This window comes from Acomys minous (assembly GCF_964271855.1).
Source record: "Acomys minous genome assembly, chromosome: 14".
NCBI classification, from domain to species: Eukaryota; Metazoa; Chordata; class Mammalia; order Rodentia; family Muridae; genus Acomys; species Acomys minous.
In genome coordinates this window covers 76,969,563-76,990,108 of record NC_140496.1, presented here as the reverse complement: position 1 = coordinate 76,990,108, position 20,546 = coordinate 76,969,563, and the positions used below count along the sequence as shown (strand labels likewise).

At 43.4% G+C, this 20,546-nt stretch overlaps 1 protein-coding gene across 8 annotated transcripts in view; it reads left to right on the top strand.

Moving 5' to 3' along the window:
- LOC311582674 (TLC domain-containing protein 4-like) overlaps positions 1–20,546 on the top strand; it is a 74,479-nt gene that overhangs the window by 34,858 nt on the left and 19,075 nt on the right. For 6 of the 8 annotated variants that reach the window (XM_084755899.1, XM_084755901.1, XM_084755898.1 and 3 more), the window contains exons 2-3: positions 14,157–14,313; positions 19,485–19,574. In XM_084755899.1, coding sequence (XP_084612025.1) covers positions 14,168–14,313; positions 19,485–19,574 — 236 coding nt within the window. In that variant the 5' untranslated portion in view covers positions 14,157–14,167. The remainder of the gene's footprint in view (positions 1–14,156; positions 14,314–19,484; positions 19,575–20,546) is intronic. The other 2 variants (XM_084755896.1, XM_084755903.1) reach the window with 2 other exon arrangements.

Genomic DNA, 20,546 nt, shown 5'->3' with positions numbered 1-20,546 from the left:
GTGGTGGCGCACGCGTTTAATACCAGCACTTGGGGGGGGGGGGCAGAGGTGGGTGGATCTCTGTGAGTTCGAGGCCAGGCTAGTCTACACAGTAAGTTCCAGGACAGCCAGAGCTCTTACACAGAGAAATCCTGTCTTGAAATACCAAAAAAGAAAAAAAGAAAGAAAGCAAACTGAATTCCCTGTGAGTAGGTAGAATTCAGTGGCAGTTGGGAGCTGAGAAGCAGTGGGGGAAGTGACAAAGAGGTTCTTGCCGGCAGGGACCACATTTCTTGTTAGGCCTTACTGCAAGCAAAGTCCAGGGGGTAAATGCCAGGTGCAAAGAATAAAAAGCAGGAAGAAACACAACCAATATGATAAAAGATAAAAGCTGAGGTGCTACATGAATCATACTCAATTTCGTTTATTTTTAAGATAAAAGCTAGAGCATGAATCGGAATTGGGAAGGCACGGAGGACAGAAAGTTCAAGGCCACCCCAGGACAACTTAGAGCCTGTCTCAAAATAAAAAGTGCAAAGCGGGCTGGAGATAGCGGTGGCAGAGTGCTTGCCCAGCATGTGAAAACAAACAAGCAAAACAGCAAAAACAACAACAAAACACCCTAAACCAAACCATATAAGATGGCTTGATGTAGTTGAGGAAGAAAATAAGAATAGAGATTGTTGCCACCCCAGTTAATAAGCCTGCAGTGGAAAGGACACGTGATCAGAGGGCGCAGGGATTCTTGGGAGAAGCTAAGGTGCCAGGGTAACCCCCACACTAGCCACGTCAGACAACTTCGGCAAGAGAGACCCTTTTCCTTCTAAAATAAGCTAGAGAAAGGGGAGACCTCAAGATAGATGGGGGTGGTGGCTCATCCCTGAAATCTTAGCGCTTGGAATGCAGAGGCAGGTGGACTGCAGGGAATTCAAGCCTTGCCTTGGGTTGATAGTATGCTCCTAAGCTACAGAGCCCCCTGTCAGTCCCTCCCAGCAAAAGAGTAAAAACAATAGACCACAGAAACCGTGCAGTGAGCGGAGACCAGAGAGACAGTCCTAGAAGGCATTTAAAATAGTAACAGAGAGTCAAGCTTCTGTTACATAAGGTGAAATCTTTGACTGAGGAGATTTTTAGTGTTGATAGCAATTGTCAAGTTCTCTGGCCTGCAGTGGCGAGGTGGGGCCACCTAGAGCCTGGTACCGACCCTTTCCGAGGGTGACCCACACAGACCCTTAGTTAGGGACTAGGCTTGGCTTTCTTCCTGTCCTGGCCTCCTGTGCTTATCATTGTTACGTAGAATTGTGAGGATGTGCTATGCTTTGCTTGCTTATTATTAACGTAACTGCTAAGTATCAGTTGCCAGGGTCTGTAATGGGTGGAACTGGAGAGTTTGTCTTAACCTTGAATTCTGTTATGTGCTTGCTGGGGCCAGAAACGTTGGAAGATAATAACCAGACTCACGGATCCCTGGCTGATGCTCCAACATGCCGGGTTTGGCCACTCATCCTCAATACACCAGTCAAAGGAGCCAGATTAGTAGTAGAAATCAGGAAAAGGAGATTGGGTCAAGGTGACCACATTGGGCAGAGGGACGGAGAGACTGCGTAAGGAGCATCAGTCCCCTAAGGTTCAGTCTCCTGCCCACCGTGGTCTCAGCAGAGTCTTTAGGAAGGTCATTTTCTCCTCCCCCTCCCCAAACCCAGCCCTCTGACAAGTTGTTAACTTTCTCCTGGAGGCAGGTTCCTCCTCTGCACGATCCAGGGTCTCTTCCGTTTCCTTTCAGTACGAAAGGAAATACTAATTTCTTGAGTTCATTCCTTAAATGGTCCAATGAGCCAAAGAGGAAAGCCCCTGTCTCTCTCTTATATTTTTTAGTAAATTCATTCATATTACATCTCAGTTGTTAACCCATCCCCGTGCATCCTCCCATTCCTCCCTCCCTCCGTCCCGCTTTCATCCCATTCCCCTTCCCTATGACTGTGACTGAGGAGGACCTCTTCCCCCTGAATATGATCCTAGGGTATCAAGTCTCTTCTTGGTAGCCTGCTATTCTTCCTCTGAGTGCTATGGGGCCTCCCCATCCAGGGGATGTGGTCAAATATGTTCCCCCCATCTCTTTAGAATGCATTTATTACTTCTTGGCAGGCCAGTCACAGGGGAAAGAAAGAGAGAACAAACATTACACATAGCGTTTGACCCCATGGGGAGAGAAAGCTGCTAGAGGAGTTTTTTTTTTTCTGCAGTAATGAGCGTTTCCTTGTTAAACCCTATATGAGGCCATGTGTTTCAGAGAGGGAGTTAACTCAGGGTTCCTCATCTTTTCTTGGCTGTTCATTTTGTCTTTCATATTGCTGGGTGAAGGGCACACACTTTGGTAGATCTCTGCGAGTGAGCAGTCCACAGATTGACCAGGCCGACAAAGTGAGGGGCCTTAAGAGATAAAGGCCCAGGGTGTATGTAGCTTAATTAATGGTGGAGTGTTCACTTAATATGTGCAGGGGGTGTGTTCCATCCTTAGCTTGCACACACACACACACACACACACACACACACACAGATATAGGTATTAGAAGACCTATAAGGGTTGTTGCAGTTTGCAGGCCCTGCAGACTTTAGCTATAGACAGGGCTGATGGTCCTTGAAGTTGATGCTCAGAAAAGAAAAAGGAGACATTCTAAGTAAATTTAATTCTCCTAACTTTACATATAACTGTCAAGGCATAATTTAAAAATAAATTAAAAAGGGGTGTGGGTTGGAGAAATTTCTTAGCTATTAAGAGCACTGGCTCCATCCAGAGGACCCACATTTGATTCCTAGCTCCTGTATCTTGGCTCACAACTGTTCTTAGCTCCTTTTCCAGGGAATTTGAACCCTTTTCTGACCTTCTTGGACACCAGGCATGCGTGTGGTCCACAGACTACTGGCAAAACACCCATTAAACATAAAATAATAAGCAAAACAAGGCAGTGCTGGTGGCACACAGCAGTGTTCCTAGTTGCTTGGGAGATATACAGAGTGAGTTCAAGGCCAATGTGAGCAACTTAGTGAGACTGCGAGAGAGAGAGAGAGAGAGAGAGAGAGAGAGAGAGAGAGAGAGAGAGAGAGAGACAGAGAGAGAGAGAGACAGAGAGAGAGAGACAGAGAGAGAGAGTGTGTGTTAGAGTTAGAGAGAGAGTTGGGGATGTAGAACAGCTATTTTGCACATTTGAGGCCCCAGGTTCAATCGCAAATACCACATAAAAATTAGAAATCAAAAATGTAGTTGCAGTTGGCTGAAAAGTTTGTGTGCATTTGCCTAACTGCTTGTCAGTTCTATGTGAGTGAAAAGTTGTAAGTGTGGTCATTGTTATTCTTTACACAGAAATTGTAAAACGAGTAATTAGTCATGGCCGTTTATGAGCACTTTCGCTCCTGCAGTGAGCCTGGAGTCCCTACCCAGCTTCTAATAGGTTTTTAGTTTGTTTGTGGGGCTTGGTAAGGAGCTCATCTGCTGTTCATTTACAAATGACCTACAGTTTGCAGTGAAGAGATTTAACATCTATACATGTTAGACCCATGAGAATGGAAAATAACTGCGCAAATACCTGGACAGTTGATAAGACTTTAAAAACACAGTGCAAGATGTTCTGCGTTTTCATGAAACTTTGGAACGCATGTCATATGTTGGATGGAGGGAATTAAGGATGGAAAAATGTAGCAGTATTAATCCATCTGTATTGGCACTCCGCTTTTGGACATATTTGTAAATGACATCTTTTGGAAGTCAACATACATTTATGCTGTAGTAGCTGGGTGCTCAACTTACAAAATATACGGTAAATAGTGTATTTTCAGAATAGAAATCACTTATCAGAATACGAATGTCTCCCAGCGTTCATAGAAGTGTGGCTCCTGGGGGAAGAAAGAGTTAGTTTTCTTTAGAGATGTGGTTTTCGGTAGGACTTCGTTGTGTTGATTAGTGTGTGATTTCGAGTCTAGCTTGGTCTGCAAAGTGAATCCAGGGTAGCCAAGGCTACACAGAGAAACCCTGTCTTGAAAAACCAAAGGTGGGGCTGCATGCACAACTGCGCACTGTAGGTTATTAAAAAAAAAAAAAAAGCCATGAAGTTAGGAGTAGAATGTATATGTATGGGGAGAATATGAGAGAAATACATATGTGAGCATAAGAGTCTCAAAAAATAAACACATGCTTTAAACAATAAAATGAACAAAAAGAATATGAGTGCCTGTGAGCATTATTAATAGATATTGAGTATATGGTGGGTGCTTACGGGAGACATAAGGTGCAGCCGTAAGGGCAAGCATGCCTAGCCTTCTATCCTGATGGCACACACATGTGTTTGAGTTGCAGCTATAAAAGACCATTTTGTTTTGTTTTTTGATTTTTTTCGAGACCAGGTTTTCCTGTGTAGCCGTGGCTGGCCTGGACTTGCTTTGTAGACCAGGCGGGCCTCGAACTCACAGAGATCTGCCTTCCTCTGTCTCCCTGAGGGTTGGGATTACAGGCTTGCACCACCACAGGCATCTGGCTATAAAGGACTGTTGATGAAGTTCAGGGAAAAAATGTCCATGAGGAAGTGAGGGTTGTCCTATTTACTGAAGAGCCATGGAGTTAAGTTGGGAGTGTGGGCGCAGGGTTGGGACTGGGGGACTAGGGTGTATGAAGGCTTTGTGGAGGGAAACGGAACCCTGCATCTTTAATAACAGCAACAAGGCTATACAGTTGGAGAAGCAGCATGTGAGGGCAAGTACCAGATGAGCCTGTAGAAGGTAAAGCCTTCATTGGGGTAGCATGGGAGGAATAAGGATTCTGGGAATAGGCTTACAGGTGCCATGATTGGAGATGCTCTCACAAAAGATTCCCCTGAGCCCTCTGATCTTTCACAGTAAGGGGAACAGTGTGGAGATGTGCCAGAAAAGTGATGAGGTAGCAAGAGAGAAAAATAGATCTTTTGTAAGCTATTTAAGGAGTAAAAATCTATAGGACATTCTAGTAGATAGGATGTCGTAGCACAGTAGAAGGTGATGGAAGCAGGTGGCAGTGAGATGGCGTTTGTTTAGAGGTCATGTTGTGAGCTGGTTGTAGACAGCCTCAAGACCCCAATGTAGTAAGGGCAATTAGCAGTTAGCTCCATGTACCTCAGGCTCTGGGGGAATGGATGCTTTAAATTTCAGTTTTTCCTCCACCTAATGGTGATGAAAACTACAGGTATCAGTAGAGTCACCTAGGAGACAAGAGAGAGGGAAGGAGGCTGTGTGGCTTCAAGAATTCTCTTAAGTAATGGCTAAGTAGGGAGGGAAGCGTCTTGGAAGACACCGAGTTTAAAGGAGGACCAGTCAGGATGTCCGATGTTGCAAGCGCACCATGTGCACAAGTCAGTGTTGACCCAGCTACTAGAAATGGCTAGTGCCACAGAGTGGTGAGGACAAGGGTAAGGATGGTGTGGGTTGACAAGAGAGACGGGAAGTGATGGCAAATCTATGGACAAAAGAATGGACGAGCCTTTCTAAGACTTTGCTTAGCAGTAGGCAGGTCAAGATAATGCAGGAGATGAAATTGTGAGAAAAGGCAGAGCAATTGTGTTAGTTCCGTGCCTCACTGCTGTATCAAAACACTTAGCAAAAGAAACATAAGAGAGAAGGAATGTCTTCTGGCTCACAGCTTACAGTGCAGTCCGTCACTGTGGGAAAGGCATGGTGGCAGAAGCTTACAGCACTGGGTTGCGTCGCACCTGTAGTCAGGAAGTAGAGAAAAGGGAAGATGTGCCCTACGGTACAGAGAGAGAGAGGAGGGAGTTTAAGTTGCAGACCAGGCAAGCGAAGATAATGAAGATAAACGTGTTAGAGATGGGCCCGATTAAAGAGAGAGGTGCCTTGAGGGTAGGAACTACTCCTTGAAGGCTCTGCCTTGCCCAAATACAAGCTAATGTGAAAATAGAGGAGGCTTGGCTCAGCTCCTGTTCTTCTTTTGCATAGTAAGTGATGTAGTCCGATTTTAAGGTGGACATTCCACCTTAATTGACCCCTGCCACGCATTTCCTCAGATGTCTCCTCAGATTTCCTTTGTGTCCTAGGTGAGTCTAGATCCTGTCAGGCTGACAGCATTGACTGTCACAGAGTCCAAGGAGAGGCTTTAGGTCTGTTGGCATCTGTTTTTCTGAGGATTTGAGTTTGTTTAAAAGCTGATATAGGCCAGCAAGCTGGCTTGGTGGATAAAGATACCTTACTTACCAAGCCCATGGACCTAACCAGACTTGAGTCCCAGGAAGCACAGGATGGACAGAGAGAAATGACTCTCTATGCATTGTCCCCTGACCTCTACTCATGTACCGCATATGTGTGCCCCCCCACGTACACGTACACGCAAAACAAATAAATAGAATAAGAAACAAAGAGAAAAGGTAAGAGAGCCAGTTGAGGAGGAGAAAAACAAAGGTCAGAAGATTCCCGAGGAAGTCTGGAAGGATGCCTGTGCCATGCTCTGGTGGAAGAGGCAGGCTCCAGATAGGCAGCCAGATAAGTTAGATGATGCAAGCGTTCCATATGGTTGGCAGCAGGATGTTGAGTATTTTCATGGCTTGGTTTCTGTGCGTGCGTGCGTGCGTGCGTGCGTGCGTGCGTGTGTGTGTGTGTGTGTGTGTGTATGTAGGAGACTGGGGTTATCTCTTACAATGGGAGTGGATGGCTGGAGGTTTGGAGGTTTTACTGTGAACCCTGAGATTAGTTCACCAAGGCAGCATGGTTGCAGTGCAGGGCAGTGTAGAGGGCAGCCTGGGCATTCTGTCGTTCCCTGCTCACAAGCTGCAGCCCCTTCTGGTGTAGGGTTGCTGCATTAGTTACTTTTTTGTTGTGATAAAGCACCAGCCAGGCATGGTGGCTCACATCTTTAATCCCAACACTCGGGAGGCAGAGGCAGGCGGATCGCTGTGAGTTCGAGGCCAGCCTGGTCTACAAAGTGAGTCCAGGATAGTCAAGGCTACACAGAGAAACCCTGTCTCGAAAAACCAAAAAACCAAAAAATAAAATAAAAATGGAGCACCAGGCCTGAGGTATGGTCCTCTCTTCCCATAGTAGAAACAGCTCATTTCAGAGGTGGGACAGCGCGGCATCTGGTGTTGGCACGGCAGCTGGAGCAGGATGCCACAGCTCCTGCTGGCTCACATTTCTAACCATAAGCATGAAACAGTGAGTGAACTATAAGTGGGCAAGACTATAAGCATTTTTAGTGTTGGCTGATAAAAACAGGGACGAGTTAGGGGCCGGGTGTGGCTTGGGAGTCACTCACCCCTCTTGGCTGGGGTCCCCAGATTTCCTTTTCTGTAGGCCGATGGACAGTGGCAGAAGCAGAAGCCAGCTGCAGAGTGGGGCCCACATGCTCAGTATTGCTCTTAGTACCCCAAGGAGCACAATTATTCCCCCGAGAAAGCCGTACCAGCTCTGCTGTTGTGTCTAATGTAAGGTGAGGAAATCGAGGTTCAGTTAAGTAGCAGAGATCAAAGTTACACGGCTAACAAATGCGCTAGGGTTACAGGCGTACATCACCATGCCTGGTTTATATGGCACTAGGTTTAGAAGCCAGGGCTGCTTTCACACTAGGCAAGACCTCTGACTTTTTTTTTTTTTTTTCCTTTTAAGACATTTCATTCCAAAGCCCATTAACTCTTCATGACGTGATATATTTCTAAAAACCACCATTTATTTCAGTTCCACACTCTAAACAGTTCTTGGTTACATGATTAATTTTGGGTAAAAGGATCCTCATGCTTTGCCAGATTTCCTATCCGGATTGTAAGCGAGTCTGGAGTATGTTTCCTTGTGTATGGTTTATTTATTATACTCTTATCTCTCATTGATTTGTGCCGTTTACAATATAGTCACTCTCTCTCTCAAGTTACCCTGCCTGCCATAATGTTCTTTTGTGGTTGGAAGTCATCATTCGAACTAGGAGAGAAATCTGGTTCTTTGTGTGACCCAGTGTATGCGCCGTCTTTCAAGCCCACATCTGCTTATACGTTTACATCGATGAGCTTGTAGGTTTTCGCTAGCATGGGATTCACCAAGTTTTGCTGTCCAGAGTCACTTTTTTTTTTTTTTTTTGCAAAGTACCCTTGAATCTATCATGAGAAATGTTCGGACATTCACTGGAATCAAGTTGCCTTTTATTGGACATCCTGCAGTCTTTTAGGAGTTGTCATTCTGCCACTTGTGAGAGTGACACAGGAAGGATGTGTGATAGTGCCCGTCACTGGGCTATGACGCCATGGATGAAAGGCTGCCTTAAGCTTAGTTCGTTTGGGGCCAGATAGAGCCTTGGGACCCGGGTGATCCCATTGGGAGCCATCCAGCACCGGGGCTGCACATAGCCAAAGCCCTGTTGGGAGGAAGGAATGCATAAGCAGGCAGAATCTAGTGTGCGGAGAGAGACGAGGCAGTAAACACTGTCGAGTTAAGAGTGCTTGTGCCTGGCAGCCTTCATTTTCTAGGTGAAATGGGAAAAGCCTTTCTATTAGAAGACAGGGACAACTGGAGACTCCGGCAGGCAGGCTGGGGTGTGTATCTGGAATAAATGTGGGGAACAGGGAAGGGAGCTTACTAGGGATGGAAAAGGAATGCTAAGCGTGAGTGAGGCATTGTTCTCAGCTTCCTTCTGCCCTGTTGCTCTTAAAGACAAACACACAGCCCTACCCCCATGCCCCTTTAAGGGGTCATTTCCCCCCCATTTATTCTCTTTTAATTTCAATTTATTTTTTTAAACATTGTGTTCACTTTACATCCCTCCCTCATTTCCTCCAGGTCCCACCCTTCCTTCCTCCTCCCCTCTGTTCTCCTCCCCTAGTCCTCAGAGAGAGGGAGCCCTTCTCCCTTACCAACTGACCCCAGCCTCCAAAATCTCAGTCTGGGACTTTCTGCATCCTCTTTCTCTGTGTCCTGGTAAGGCACCCCTGGGGAGGATGCTTAATTCTCATTCAGAAGGGCAAATAGAATAAGACACCAGAGGAAGCAACTGAAGAGAGGGAACAGGACAGGAGCCTACCATAGTTGTCCTCTGAGAGACTCCATCCAACAGGGGATCAAAGCAGATGCTGAGACTCACAGCTAAACTTTGGGCAGAGCACAGGGAGTCCTATGGATGAATAGGGGGATAGAAGGTCTCAGAAGGGACAGGAGCCCCTCAAAAAGACCAATAACACCAACATATCTAGGACCGGGGGGCCGCCTTTAACGGTTCTTAGCACAGCTAAGGGCAATGGTTCTCACTCGCATGTCTATGTGGAAACACAGCTTTGGTGATTCAAATGTATCCCCCCAGAAACCCCAGACTTAGAAGGGGATAATGAAGAGGGAAATGAGAGTGTGCGTTGTGGTTGGGCGTGAGGAGTTGGTTCTGGACACTCTCAGGGGAGCTGAGCTTCTGCATCAAAGCATCTAATTGGTATTTCAATAAAAGGGAAGGTATTGCACTGGGAGGATGCATCCGGCTGGTAAAGTGCTTGCCAGAGAAGCAGGAGGACCTAAGTTTGATTCTCAGAACCCCATGTTTACAGAAGAAAAAAAAATGTCAGTTCTGGGAAGGCAAGAGACAGGCAGGTCCGCGAGACCCACTGGCTAGCTCTAGTGGTGCTTACTTGGGCTAGCTCCAATGAGACAGCATGTCTCAAAACAGCAAACAACAACAACAAAACTAGGGTAAGGTGGCTCCGTAGGAGTGACACCCATGGTTGTCTTCTGGCCTCTGCATACCTGTGTACACACACACACACACACACACACACACACACACACACACACACATGTCTTCTTCCCTTATTGTCTTTGTGTCAAGTCACTGATTTCCATTAGGTATCACTGCCTCACCACACTCACTGCATTCTCTCTGCTAGGTACTACTTCCTGGTGGGCAAGCAGCATCCCGCTACACCCTGAATTTTAGGATTTAAGAAAAAAAAAAAAAGATGTCCTTGTCTCCCTACTGGCTCACAAACGCATTCCCCATGTAGCCCTTCAAGCAGCAAGACAAAAGCCCGGTATCTAGCTGACAGGTGACAAGTGTCCGGTACACTGCTGGTGCTGAAGTGAAGATGCTCTTTGTGCTTTTCTGAGGACCATGCCTCCAGAAACGAGAATGAGCATCCTCCTGCAGGAGCAGGCCTTTGTTATCGAGGAGCGAGCGCTGAGCTTGTTTTGAAAGCTTGTGCCATCTTGTGGGAGAAGGGCAAGCAAGCATCATTGTACACAGCGAGACAATGGACACGTTTCTTTAGTGCCTAAAAATTCTTGTGAATCAAGATGGCTAATTATATGGTAGAACTCGTCTAGTGCATTTTCCCTATCTGTTTCAGCCGCTCTTTTCTAGGACAGCTCCCACTAGGCCGGCTTCTGAGCCTCCTGCCAGCTGTTGGCCACATGTAGAGGTGCATGAATGAGGCTTAATGCTTCTCCACTCCCTGTGATTTCCTGTGCCTGGAGATTGCCAAGTCCGCCAAGGCCCTTTATCTAGGCTAATATTAGGCGTCATTTTGTCTGTCTGTTTTTTTACCGTTCCGTCCTTTGATGTAGGCACCTGAAGTGAACGAAGAGGGGCAACTGCTGCTGCCAAGAGAGGCCTACGTTTTTGGGGTGGGGGGTGGGGGGGGGACATTTGTAATGATCTCTAGATGAGTCCTTGATTTGGCATGACTGATTAAGCAAGCAGCTGCTTATTAAGAAGCAGAGCTGAGAGTAGAACAATTTAATTAGTTTCTGTCTGCCGAGCGTTTAGTAGAAGCAGCCACAGCTTGAATATGTGGTACTCTGTTTAGTGCCCCCCCACTCCACCGCCTTTGGCAAAGAAATATTCTCATCAGATACCCCAAGAAAGCAGAAAATAAGTCTGTTGAAAATATAAAGTATTACCTGGGCATCTTAAAAGCACTTGCTGTCCGTGCAGAGGACCTGCGTTCTAATCCCAGCACCCAGTGCTGACTCACACCAGCCATAACTCCAGTTCCAGGGAATCCCATGCCCTCTTTGGCCTCTGCAAGGCACCAGGCATGTACTGGATGTACATACATGCATATGTCCAGACAAAAACACTAATACACATAAAATAAATCGTTAAAAACTATAGAAAGTATTTGTCTGCTCTGATAAATAATTCACAAAAGTAAGACTTAGGGGGAAGTAATGTATTTTTTTCTTTCAAACTAAAAAAGAATTCTGTCTGTGTGTGTGTGTGTGTGTGTGTGTGTGTGTGTGTGTGTGTTAGTGTGAAGGCATGCATGTGGAGGTCAGAGGATGGTTTGTGGGAACTGACTTTCTCTCTCTACTGAGTGGCTCCCAGGGTTGGACCTCTGGTTGTCAGATTGGGTGACAGGTACCTCTTACTCGCTGAGCCACCTCTTAGGCCCATATTGGTGTTCGTTCTTTCTTTCTTCCTTTTAAATTTAATTTTCTTCTTTTTTTCTTTCCTTTTTCTCTTCTTCCTCCTCCCCCTTCTTTCAGACATGTTGTTTTCTATAGACAAGGCAGGTCTTGAACTTACAGAAATCTACCTGTCTCTGCTTTCCTAGTGCTGGGATTAGAGGCATTATCACACCTGGCCCCATAATGCATTTCTTTTTTATTTATTTTTGTTTTTGTTTTTTTTTCTTAAAATTTTTTTTCATAATGCATTTCTTAATAGTGAGTTGTTAAAGTGCTTTCTTTAGGATATTAGTTAATTAATAATCACAAAGGTGGTCATGTGTGATAAGCTTTATGATAACTTTTAGGAAGCATTCAAGAAATACCCCTGTACACATTGAATTTTAAGAAAACTCTCCCAGCAGCCATTCCCCAGCATCAGTGGGGAGCATCCTAAGCTTCAGGCAAAGCATCCTTACTATTGAGCGTAGACTCTCAGTACTTTCTGGTTGGTCTCCATTTTCTTTTATTAGTTATCCACCTGACCTCCAGGTTTGCATTTACTTTACCTCTAGAAAAGGTCACACAGAGTTAAGCCATAACACATTTAGTTGATGTATAAAGTTTACTTTTATGGATTATTTGGTTAATAGTAAGCCTAGGCTAAAAGACCACAAATTACTTTTTTTAATGCCCAATACATACACACTGAACTAAAAGAAATATATAAAGTAAATGAGCATAAAGTTGATGGAGTCTTATAGATAAAAATGCAATATCAATAATTTTACCAAGCACACACTGAGGGGCGGAGGGGAGGGATAAGAGACTTCATTACAGTTCTGCGAGAAAGGAGCCCCGTGGGAGACCAATTCAAAATATGATGTCCTGCTTGGCAGGCGAGGAAGTGGGCTTATTGCTAGCTCAGGCAGTGACTTGGTTTTCCTCTGCTGAATTGGCTTCAGTATGTGGCTTTATCTCTTCAAATTAGGATCTTGAAAATGTGTATTGATTCATTCCCTCTCATCTGAGGACCGGCCCTATCAGAGAGAAACACCGGGCTGCTGGATAAGCGCACATAAATGCCTTAGTCCTTGTTGGTCTGAATGTTCTTAAGATTTCTTCCTTCCTTCCTTCCTTCCTTCCTTCCTTCCTTCCTTTCTTTCTTTCTTTCTTTCTTTCTTTCTTTCTTTCTTTCTTTCTTTCTTTGAGACAGGGTGTCACGTTGTAGCTCTGGCTGTCCTCGACCAGACTGGCCTCAAAATCATTGAGCTCCGCCTGCCTCTGCTTCCCCAATGCTGTGATTAAAGGCATTGTGCCACCATGCCCAGTCTAAGGTTTTTTTTTTTTTTTTAAGGAGCCAAATAAAGTACAGCCTAAACAACATAGAAAACATACTTTTGAGTGTGTGTGTGTGAACATGTATGTGGATACTACTATTCTTTCCACTGAGTAGTCTTGGTTCTTGTTTTGTTTTGTTTTGCTTTTTGACATAGGATTTCTCTGTGTAGCACTGGCTGTCCTGGACTTGCTTTGTAGACCAGGCTGGCCTTGAACTCGCAGCGATCCGCCTCTCTCTGCCTCCCAAGTGCTGGGATTAAAGGTGTGGGCCACCATCCCTGGCTTCCACTAACTGCTCTTAAAACCAAATCTCACTTATTTATTTATTTAAAACTAAAACAGAACAGTGCTTTTTTTTTTTTTAAAGAAAAAAAAAGCTATGAAGGCATTTTGGTCTAAGGAAAATATTAACTTTGCCACTAATTTACAGTTTCAGCGATGTTTAATTTATTTATTTACTTATTTATTTAGGTTTATCTGTGTAGCCCTGGCTGTTCTGGAACTCACTCTATAGACCAGACTGGCCTTAAACTCACAGCGATCAACCTGCCTCTTCCTCCCTGGTGCAGGGATTAAAGGCGTGAGCCACCACTGCCAGCAGATTTATTTAATTTGTAATTGTGTGTATGCATGTATGTCTGTGTATCTTTGTGTAGACATGAGTGCAGTACCCATGAAGGCCAGAATAGCGTTGGATACTGTGGACCTGAAATTGCAGATGGTCGTAAGTCACCCGCTGTGGATGCTGGCATCTGAACTCCGGTCCTCTGCAAGAGTAACAGGAGCTCTTAACTGCAGAGCCATCTCTCAACCCTTGCAGTTCATTTTAATCACTTATTTCTTTTTAAAATTTAAACTTTAGTATTGTATATCACAATACAGTCAGTTTTTACCTTTATCATTTATTTTTTGTTTGTTACTGCAGGCAATGGTCTATGGTTTTTGGCTTAAATGTTTCTTAGAAATTATCTGACCAATTCTCTCAATTTATAGGTGAGAAAATTGAGTCAAAGGGAAATCAGGTGATTTGTCTTCATATAATTAAAATATTGTTAAAATAATAATTTCAATTGTAGCAGTTGAAATTCCCTCTTAGTGTTAAACTTGTAAGATTAGGTAAGTTTGAATCTTGATGTTAAAATGTTTTTTGTTGGTTTGTTTTATGATATAGAGATCTCTAAGGTATTAGGGTACCTTTTAGGTACTTAAAAAAAGGATGTTTAAGATATTTTTGTTTTAAATGACAAATGTATGATATGACACATAGTATATCAAATGTGAAGAAATGGGAGGTTTAAAATGTTTCATTTCTTTTTCCCTAGATTGAAAACATTTATTACATTCTAATACTTTTACAAAAATATTGGAATACATGTACACTTACTAAAATTTTAAGCACTATTGTAGGCTTGTTGTGTGTGGTGTTAACTCACCGGCGCCTCTTCTCTTGCCAGGTTGAAAAGCGATGGAGACCCGCACTGTCGGCATTGTTTGTAGCAGCTTTGTCATCTTTCAGGTTCTTTTCCATTTTGTAAGTTACTGGTTCTCAGCAAAAGTTTCTCCAGGTTATATTAGTCTTAGCGTCGAAAAGAAGATTGAATGGAACTCAAGGTAAAGCCATGAAAATGTAATTACTTGACTTAAAAATAGTTTTATGAGATAGAAAGTCTTCATTTATGCTCTTAAAAATTCAAGGTCAAATATTTGTTTGATCTTAGGAATAGAAGAAAGATAGTATCTCAAAAGAAAAGTTAAAACAATTTTACAGCCGGGCGTGGTGGCGCAGGCCTTTAATCCCAGCACTAGGGAGGCAGAGGCAGGGGGATCATTGTGAGTTTGAGGCCAGCCTGGTCTAGAAAGTGAGTCTAGGACAGCCAGTGCTACACAGAGAAACCCTGTCTGGAAACAAACAAACAAACAAACAAACAAAAACCCATAAAAACAAAACCAAAAAAATCTCACATCAGAAGATGGCGGTGGCTGGACAGATGACTTAGTTGTTCAGAGCAGTGGCTGCTCCTCCAAGTACAAACATTACAGTGTACACCCTCTGTAGCCCCAGCCCCATGGGATCTATACTTTCCTCCACAGGCACTAGGTATGCGTGCAAGCAAAACATCCATACACATAAGATAAAAATGCAAGGTACATTTTTTTTCACTTTCTGTGTAAGTTTGGGAACATTAAGTAGACTCCAGCTGACTGTAGGAAATTCTGCTTCTCATCACTCTGAAAAGTTCACAGCAACAAACACACATCCTTTGGTGGTGGCATCGAAAGAAAGTGTTTCTTGGAGTTGTGAATAGCCCACGAGTTAGCCACATCCAGTGTGATTGAATCCTTCAGACCAGAGGACAGAGTGTTCAGTCTATACCTTACCATGGATTCTAACTATAATTTAGAGCCTTCTAGATTTATTCTTAAAAAAAAAAAACAACAACATTATTTTATAGTGTGTGGCTTGCATGTGTATCTGTGGACTGTGCTGGAATGGTACCTGTGGAGGCCAGAGGAGGTGCTGGGTCCCCTGAGACTGGACTAATAAATGGTTGTGAGCTTCCACGTGGATGCTGGCAATCGAAGTTCTATGCTCTGGAAGAGCATTCAGTGCTCTTAACCACTGAGCAACCTCTCCAGCTCCTGTAGCATTAAGAAAAACAAAAACCAAAAAAACAAACAAAAATACAACAACAACAACAACAAAAACCCAAAACAAAACAAAAAACCTTTGCTAACATTTGAAGATAGAACAGTGGGAAAGACAGTGGGGGAGACATAGATGTTTTGAGTAAATTTTGAACTCTTCCTTGTTGTTTCTCTTTCAGTGTGGTTAGAATCTGTAAAAGTATTCGAATACTGTGTAGCTGCAAGACAAAGAAATAGAGAAAGCACAGGGAGATAGAAAATGAAACTAAACTATTTTGTGTTACTCAGTCTCATCACTGTTCCGTGGCGCAGGAAATTATAACGTGTGAAACTGAGTTCTGCTTTGAAGAGGGAATCTCAACTCAGATAACATTCATTTAGGTGTTTACTTGGAACTTAGAGATAAAGAGTGCAAAGGAAAGTTGGGCTATTTGTTGTTTTGTTATGTTTTTTTTTCTTTTTGGTTTTTCAAGACAGGGTTTCTCTGTGTAGCCTTGGCTGTCCTGGACTTGCTTTGTAGACCAGGCTGGCTTCGAACTCTCAGTGATTGCCTGCCTCTTTCTCCCGAGTGCTGGGATTACAGTCATGTAACATCATGCCCGGCTTTGGGCTGATTTTTAAAAATATACTTTAAGCCTTGAAACATGCTCCAAAGAGCAACTTAAAAAAAAAAAAAGAAAGAAAGAAAGAAAGAAAAGAAAGAAAGAAAGAAAGAAAGAAAGAAAGAAAGAAAGAAAAATTAAAATCTTTCCTTTTGGTGTTTCTACTATAGGACTTGTATTTTTGCCTTTCCAGGAATATGATTTTTCTAAAAAATTAAATCAGCTTCTGTGAGTATGGTTTTTTGAGACAGAATCTCATGTATCCCAGGGTGGTCTGCAATTCTCTATGTAACTAAGCCTAGCCTTGAACTCCTGTTTTCCTGCCTCTACCTCCGCAGTGCTGGCTCCACACTCAGCTGTATAAGTGAAGTCTGTTGGTGCAGACTGATGGATGGTTCAAAGTGTCTGCTTTTCCATCTCCATACAGTATAGTGAGAATTTTGACTAAATGTTATTTCCACCATCCAATAGCTCATCATATTTCATTTACCATTTAACACCCCAGTGAGGAATAACACTTGAAACCTGCAAATCTGAAATAACATGTAAAAATTAGATCTTATTTTTGAAAAGGAAACCTAAAAGTTTTCATCTTTCCTGCATATTTTTATGTGTTGGAGGGCAGAAGAATCAGTTCTCTCTGTCCATTATGTGCATCCTGGGTACTGAACACAGGTCCTTCAGGACTCAGGATCAGCAGCAAGTGTTTTTACCTGCCTACCCATCCTGGAAGGGGGCTGAAAACAAAATCTTTTGACATATGGTTACCAAACACTATTTGGGACTTGAGGAGAGGTTATGTTTTCCTCTTATAGGATTTTGGATAACTGTAGGAAGCCCTCTGTGTGGTGATTTAGATGCAGTATTTGAATGCTGGGTTATGGTGGTGCAGACCTTTAATGCCAGCAGAGGCAGAGCCAGGAGGATCTCTGTGAGTTCAAGACGAGCCTGGCCTACAAAGAGAGTTCATGACAACCAGGGCTACATAGAGAAACCGTGTCTCAAAAATAAATAGGTAGGTAGGTAGGTAGATAGATAGATAGATAGACGGACAGACAGACAGACAGACAGATAGATAGATAGATAGATGATAGAGTAAATAAAATAGATGCAGTGTTTGACCTCAGATCAAGGAATTTACATTTTGTTGTTGTTGTTTTTGGAGACAGGGTTTCTCTGTATAGCCCTGGCTGTCCTGGTCTTGCTTTGTAGACCAGGCTGGCCTGGAACTCACAGAGATCCACCTGCCTCTGCCTCCTGAGTGTTGGGATTAAAGCACTACCACCTGCCTGGAATTTACGTTTCTATTCTGTTCTCATAGGAATGCCAGTGTGCTTGACAGGAAAATCTTAGGCTTATAAACCAGTTCAATTGAGTTAATTATTCATACTTCCAAATGATGCCCTGATTGACAACAGGTTTTGTTTTGTTTTGTCAATGGCCAAACTAATGAGATTGTCTGGGTTTAAGACCTAGTTTGGGATAGTATGGCTTATCTATTTAAAGGCCGTCTAGATGACTCACTGCGTTCAAGGTTCAATGAACTTTTCCAATGTAAAACATAGCATTGGTTGACGAGGTTCTTCTGCTTTCAGAAACCTGGGGGTCTTATCATAGACATTTATCTCACATGGGCAGTTTCTAGTTTATCTCTGCATCCTTAGTTTTAATGAAAAAAGACTTCATTACTTGTAAACTTCTAAATAAAGATGAGAAAACCTGGTAGCTAGCTTAAAACCCAACTTTATTGTATGCGGGTGATCTCGCCGTGTCCTACCTAGATCGTCAAGTTGCAGAACCATCATTGCATCATGAACCTGATTAGGTCAACGAATTGATTTTCACCCAAAACTTACTTTCTCCTATAAAGGAAAACCACCTGGTGACGCCTTTAATCCCAGCACCCAGGGAGGCAGAGGCAGGCGGATCTTTGTGAGTTTGAGGCCAGCCTGGACTACAGAGCACATACAGGCTGCAGCCTGGACTACAAAAGCACACACAGGCTGTCTAGACATGATTAATTAAGGTGTGGACTCTCACTCCACATTCCCTCTGTTTTTTGTTCTTCCGTGTTGGGTGGGGGTTGGGGGTTGGCATTCTTTATAGTGAGAACAAGGGACGTAGAGAGTATGTCATCTTAACTGCCACTAGAAACCTTCAGGATTAATTTAATCCAAATAAAATTATTTTTATGTCCAGGAAAGCCAGGGCTTGTTACACAGAGAAACTCTGTCTCAGCAAAACAACACAACACAACAATAACAACAACAACAATAAAAAGAAAGAAAACAACTTGGATCTTGTGAACTCTGTCCCTTCAATATCTCCTAGATTGGAGGTGTGGCTCTGGAAGAGTGTTTGTCTAGCAAGAATAAAACCCTGGGTTTGACCTGCCGCACCCCATAAAGCCAGGCATGGTGGTGGCAGGTCTGCACTTCTAGCACTAGGAAGTGAAACACAAGGTGGCAGGCGGAGTTGTGGGGGGCTCCCTAATGCCACATACTTGAGAAGATCCCTTGAAGTTCAAGCTTGTGGGATACAGCAATAGCCTATCTCAAAATGAAAAATTAAATAGATAACCAAATAAAAACAGCAGATCCGGTGGTTCTCAACTTTTCTCTTTGGAAGAGTTTTCCTTCTATTGATGAAGAGAGTCCAAGAGCATCTGCTGCTGCTCCTCACAGATCCATCACAAGCGTGCCGATGCATGTCCATGCACACTGAAAACAGAATCTCTAATCACAAGCCATTCAAAGTTCTTAGGAATATGGAGATGGGTCAGAGCCGTATCTCAGTTGTGGAGCACTTGTGTGGCGTAAGTGGCTCCCAGGTTCCCTTCAGTAGTGGTGAAAGGCATGAAAAGGAACCTGTTAAAGGCAGTAGATTTGGAATTCATTCCTACCCAGAGCAGGAAACCGATCCTGTGGCCACACTGCTGTGGGTGGAACTTGAAGGGTGCAGGGCCATGGCCTTGTCAGCTGTGTCAGTTTAGGCAAGACTCTATTGACGGCGTCATCAAGGGTGTTCCCACTTAAGAACCTGAACACAGAGAAATGATTCGCTCAGGATTATAGAATGCGTTCCCTTGAAAATAAAGCCGTGGCCCTATGATTTATAAATGACTTTATTTATTACCAGCCATTATTATTATTAGGTTTCTTGAGACAGGGTCCCACCATGTAACTCTAGCTTGTGTAAAACTTGCTATGGAGACCAGACTGGTCTCAAGCTCACAGAGATCCATCTGCCTCTGCTTCTGAATGTTGAGATTAAAGGCCTGTGTCACATCCCTGACCCCTAATTATTGATTGGTGCTGGAGATTCAATCCAAAGACTTACGTGAACCAGGAAAGGGCTCCTAAATGACAGTGTTTAGTCACTCTCAGATGCACTCACCTCCTACGTGTTACTCTTTTCATGCTGCACTTTTAATGCTTCGAGGTGTGAGTCTTTCAGGACAGAAAATGTCTTAGAGGAACAAGCTGTTTATTGCAAGGACTCAGATCTTTGTGTGTGTGATTTGTTTCATTTCAGGGTAGTATCTACATGCCACTCTTTGCTGGTTGGGATTTTTGGCTTATACCTCTTCTTCTTTGATGAGGCTACTATAGCTGATCCACTCTGGTAAGCTGTTTCTTTCCCAGCTGCTTTGATATTAATTATTAATAAAAGCTTCATTTACATTCCTTTAAAACAGAAAACATATCGATTATCTTTGATATATGCCTTATTAAAGTGCTTATAAAGTCCTACTTCAGCCAATTACATTAAAATGATTTTAGATTTGAACACAAATATCAAGGGCCATTTTGCTTTCATATTACAATTGCTACCTCAAACAAGAAGAATATGATTAGTTGAGCAAAACCAAGTTATTACAAACAGGGCTGTGAGCAAAACAGCATCTTCATTGAGCTAGGACAGTCAGCTGGAGTAGTCAATATTTGAGACTTGTTTTCAAATTTTTGTGTGACCCATTGTTTGCCATCATTGAGTTGAAATGAGACATACAGATAGCCATACAGGAGGAATTAAAACCTACACTTACAAATATTTGATGATTTAGTACATGTAATAATCTAAAGTTGTAGGCTTTGAACTTTTTCAAACCTACTTTATTTGGGGTTCCTTAATGCTTACACCTCCCTTCCAACCCACCTACCCTACATAGGAGAGAAAGGAGGTTATTGGGAACAGGAGAAGTAGACCATTTTAGAGTCAATTCCTTGGAGCAATTGTAGTCAGGATTTCAGCAGATCCATTAAAAAGCAAAGCAGCAATTCAGCAAAGGTGACCTCAATTGCAGCTGCTGGAACCCAGAACCTCGAAGCATTCTCTGGAGCAGTTCTCTCTAGGAGTGTCTAGAAGCAGAGCCATAAACAGCCAAATGATCAGAAATGATGCCAAGACTAAAAAGCCAAGCCTCTTGTTTTGGAGATCTTTCTCTCTCTCTCTCTCTCTCTCTCTCTGTCTCTCTCTCTCTCTCTCTCTCTCTCCCTCCCTCCCTCCCTCCCTCCCTCCCTCCCTCCCTCCCTCCCTCCCTCCCTCTCTCTCTCTCTCTCTCTCTCTCTCTCTCTCTCAGAGACTGTACTAAGA